This window comes from Procambarus clarkii, chromosome 26, assembly GCF_040958095.1.
Source record: "Procambarus clarkii isolate CNS0578487 chromosome 26, FALCON_Pclarkii_2.0, whole genome shotgun sequence".
NCBI lineage: Eukaryota > Metazoa > Arthropoda > Malacostraca > Decapoda > Cambaridae > Procambarus > Procambarus clarkii.
In genome coordinates, this window is record NC_091175.1 from 43,341,973 (window position 1) to 43,345,858 (window position 3,886).

At 36.6% G+C, this 3,886-nt stretch overlaps 1 protein-coding gene across 1 annotated transcript; it reads left to right on the plus strand.

The window, feature by feature from the left end:
• Positions 1 to 481: 481 nt before the first annotated feature.
• Positions 482 to 1,180, plus strand: LOC138368956 (zinc finger protein 436-like). The gene has a single exon (XM_069331683.1). It carries the CDS (start codon positions 482 to 484, stop codon positions 1,178 to 1,180), a length of 699 nt encoding a protein of 232 aa, XP_069187784.1.
• The last annotated feature ends 2,706 nt before the right edge of the window (positions 1,181 to 3,886 follow it).

The following is a 3,886-nucleotide window of genomic DNA, read 5'->3' on the forward strand; positions in this document are numbered from 1 at the left end:
CGCGACTACAATGATTAGAAAAGCTGTTGAGGAATGGGACTCATTAGTGAGCATTCTGCATCTACATCCGCCACCAAGATAATGTTAATAAAACAAGATTAAAACCAGTGCACTAAAACAGAAGCGACAAATAAGCAGGGAAAAAAGGAGAAGTCCTCTCCTCCATTTTAAACTTAGACCTAAATATCACAGGAAAAAGGTTATCATGTATAACCAAACTCAATTACAGGTTCACCATAGCCCGTGCTACATGGACACTCTGTCCTGAATAGCTAAATCTTTAACAACAACAACAACAACAGTCAGCTAACATGTCACCTACTATCTGGCGACTCCACATAAATACGTGAACAACATTATCACCCCTCAATCGGCTTTAAACAAGCAATAAGAGAATATTTATCATCTCTTCTCTTAACCTTTACCTCTGGAAGGGTTTCGACCCAAGCAGAATCAATCAATACCTCATTATCTTCTTAATATGAGTGATAAACTCATAAACGAGTGTCAAGCGTGTGGGAAAACATTTAGTCGTCTTGGAAATATGAAGAACCACAAAATGGTGCATACTGATCTTAAACCTCGCACTTGTCTCGAATATGGTGCAAGTTTCTGCCAAACTGGAACTCTGAAAAAACTCAAGATGGCAAATTTGGGTAGTAAATCATATGAGTGTTTTGAGTGCGGAGAAACGTTCAGCCGAATAAAAAATTTAAAGAAACACAAAATGATGCACACAGGTGAAAAGCCCTTCAGCTGTGATGTTTGTGGAAAGAATTTCAGTACCCGTCGAAATATTATTAGGCACTTGTTAGTACACTCTGGTGAGAAATCCCACGAGTGTCCAGAGTGTGGGAAAAGATTCTCTCGATATGACTTTTTGAAGAAACACAGAATTGTGCATACGGGTGAAAAGCCTCATAGGTGTGATGTGTGTGGGAAAAATTTGAGTAGTCGTAGCAGTCTAAATGATCACATGTTAATGCATACTGGAGAAAAACCTTTCGAGTGTGATGAGTGTGGAAAAAGTTTCAGGTATCGTAGCCATATAGTTAGGCACATGATGGAGCATTCTGGTGAGAAACCTTACGAGTGTCTAGAGTGTTGTAAAAAATTCTTTCGAAATGATCATTTGAAGAGCCACCAAAGAGTGCATACTAGAGAAAAATTTCAAGACTGAGAAAAAGATTCATTCAACTTGGAGCTATGAAAACACACAGGATTATGCAAACAAGTTTGGTCAGTTTATGATAAGATTTCTCATAATTTCGAGTGAAATAGATTTCATTTTATTGCACAATATGTTTATAATTACTAGAACATAATATGTATTTTATTGGTGTAAGTAATAAAATTTTTATCCCACTATCAAAGCTTCTTTTTCTTCCTACTCTTGGTGATATTGTTTCTATGAAAACAGGTTAAATTTAAGACTTAAAATATAGGTCCTTAAATTTAACCTTAATTTAGGTTAAATATTGCTAAGGAAATTTAATCCTCAAAATTAAGCACTCAAAATGGATTTTATGATGACTTACCTTTTAACTGCCAAAAAATACTGTAACAAAATAAAGAGAAAACTAATAAGATCACATGAAACTTCAAGTTTCATGTGATAGAACTTTTGTGCCAGAGATAGGAGGAACAAGTTAAGTGTTTGCTATCCAGGAGCTTGAATTGGTGATATTGTTAACAACATGAATGATATTATGACTGGAAATGGGAACAAACCCATTATCTGTATCAGTGCCGGTGGAAATGATGTTTGACGAGTTAGGAGTAAGACACTGATACAGAGGTTTAAGACAGCAACAGAATTAGTTAGAAGCATAAGAACATAAGAACATAAGAACAAAGGTAACTGCAGAAGGCCTATTGGCCCATACGAGGCAGCTCCTATTCTATAACCACCCAATCCCACTCATATACTTGTCCAACCCGTGCTTGAAACAATCGAGGGACCCCACCTCCACAATGTTACGCGGCAATTGGTTCCACAAATCAACAACCCTGTTACTGAACCAGTATTTACCCAAGTCTTTCCTAAATCTAAACTTATCCAATTTATATCCATTGTTTCGTGTTCTGTCCTGTGTTGATACTTTTAATACCCTATTAATATCCCCCCGGTTATGTCCATTCATCCACTTGTAAACCTCTATCATGTCACCCCTAACTCTTCGCCTTTCCAGTGAATGCAACTTAAGCTTTGTTAATCTTTCTTCATATGAAAGATTTCTAATTTGGGGAATTAACTTAGTCATCCTACGCTGGACACGTTCAAGTGAATTTATATCCATTCTATAATATGGCGACCAAAACTGAACTGCATAATCTAAATGGGGCCTAACTAGAGCAAGATATAGCTTGAGAACCACACCAGGTGTCTTGTTACTAACGCTGCGATTAATAAATCCAAGTGTCCGATTTGCCTTATTACGAACATTTATGCATTGATCCTTTTGTTTTAAATTCTTACTAATCATAACTCCCAGATCCCTTTCGCAATCCGACTTCGCAATCACAACACCATCTAGCTCGTATCTTGTAACTCTATCATCATTACCTAACCTCAGAACTTTACATTTATCAGCATTAAACTGCATCTGCCAATCCTTTGACCATTTCAAAACCCTATCTAGATCAACTTGAAGTGATAGTGAGTCCTCCTCCGAATTAATTTCCCTACCGATTTTCGTATCATCGGCAAATTTGCAAATGTTGCTACTCAAACCTGAATCTAAATCATTTATATATATTATAAACAACAGAGGTCCCAGGACAGAGCCTTGAGGCACTCCACTTACAACATTTTCCCACTCTGACTTGATTCCATTTATACTAACTCTCTGTTTCCTTTGGTATAGCCATGCCCTAATCCAGCTTAATATAGCACCCCCAATACCATGAGACTCTATTTTTTTAATCAGTCTTTCATGTGGCACTGTATCAAAAGCTTTGCTAAAGTCAAGGTATACAACATCGCAATCCTTACCACTATCAACTGCCTCAACAATGCTAGAATAAAAAGATAACAAATTTGTTAAACATGAACGGCCATTTATAAAACCATGTTGCGACTCAATTATTAATTTATGTTTTTCAAGATGAAGACGAATTTTATTTGCTATTATAGATTCGAGTAACTTTCCCAGCAAAGGAATCCTTATCATAAGTGGCATTCTTCCAAGAGATCGAGTTAAAAATGAATGATTGTCGAGGGCACTTGCCGACTGGACAATAATTGCAAATCAAATGGATAACTGGAAACATCTATGGAAGGAAAGACATGTGTGCATCTATCTAGGGCTGGGGTTGCTGTTGCGAGCTCATTGGAACCTGTTGTCATAGGGTTGTTTAGGTTTAAATAGTTACTAGATAGTGATAGGGAATTGATATGGAGATAGGAGGTAATAAATATATGAGTTTATGAGGAAAACAAATTAGCAAATGAACCTGGAAAGAGAATTGCCTCAAAATAAAAATTCAATTAGTCATATATTACTTGAACAATGTGAGTCAAAGCAGAAGATTTTCTAGAATTAATTGACGATTGCTTTCTTACGCAACACGTAAAGTAACCAACGCGGGAAAATAATATTTCAGATTTAGTGTTAACTAACAGGGAAACTCAAATTAAGGACATCGAAATAGGGAGTGAGCTAGGGAACAGTGATCATAAAGAAATCAGATTTAGCATAGAATGGAATAGATCTGTAGGAGAAAATTATGTTAAAGTACCTGATTTTCGAAAAGCTAATTTCAATAACCTAAGAAATTTATTGGGTGAAATAGATTGGAAAGTCTTGGGTATGGGGTGTGGGCCGGTCTTGGAGCTAGACGTAAACCCAGCGATAGGTGACGTAAAAGGGTTTTTCGATGTGGA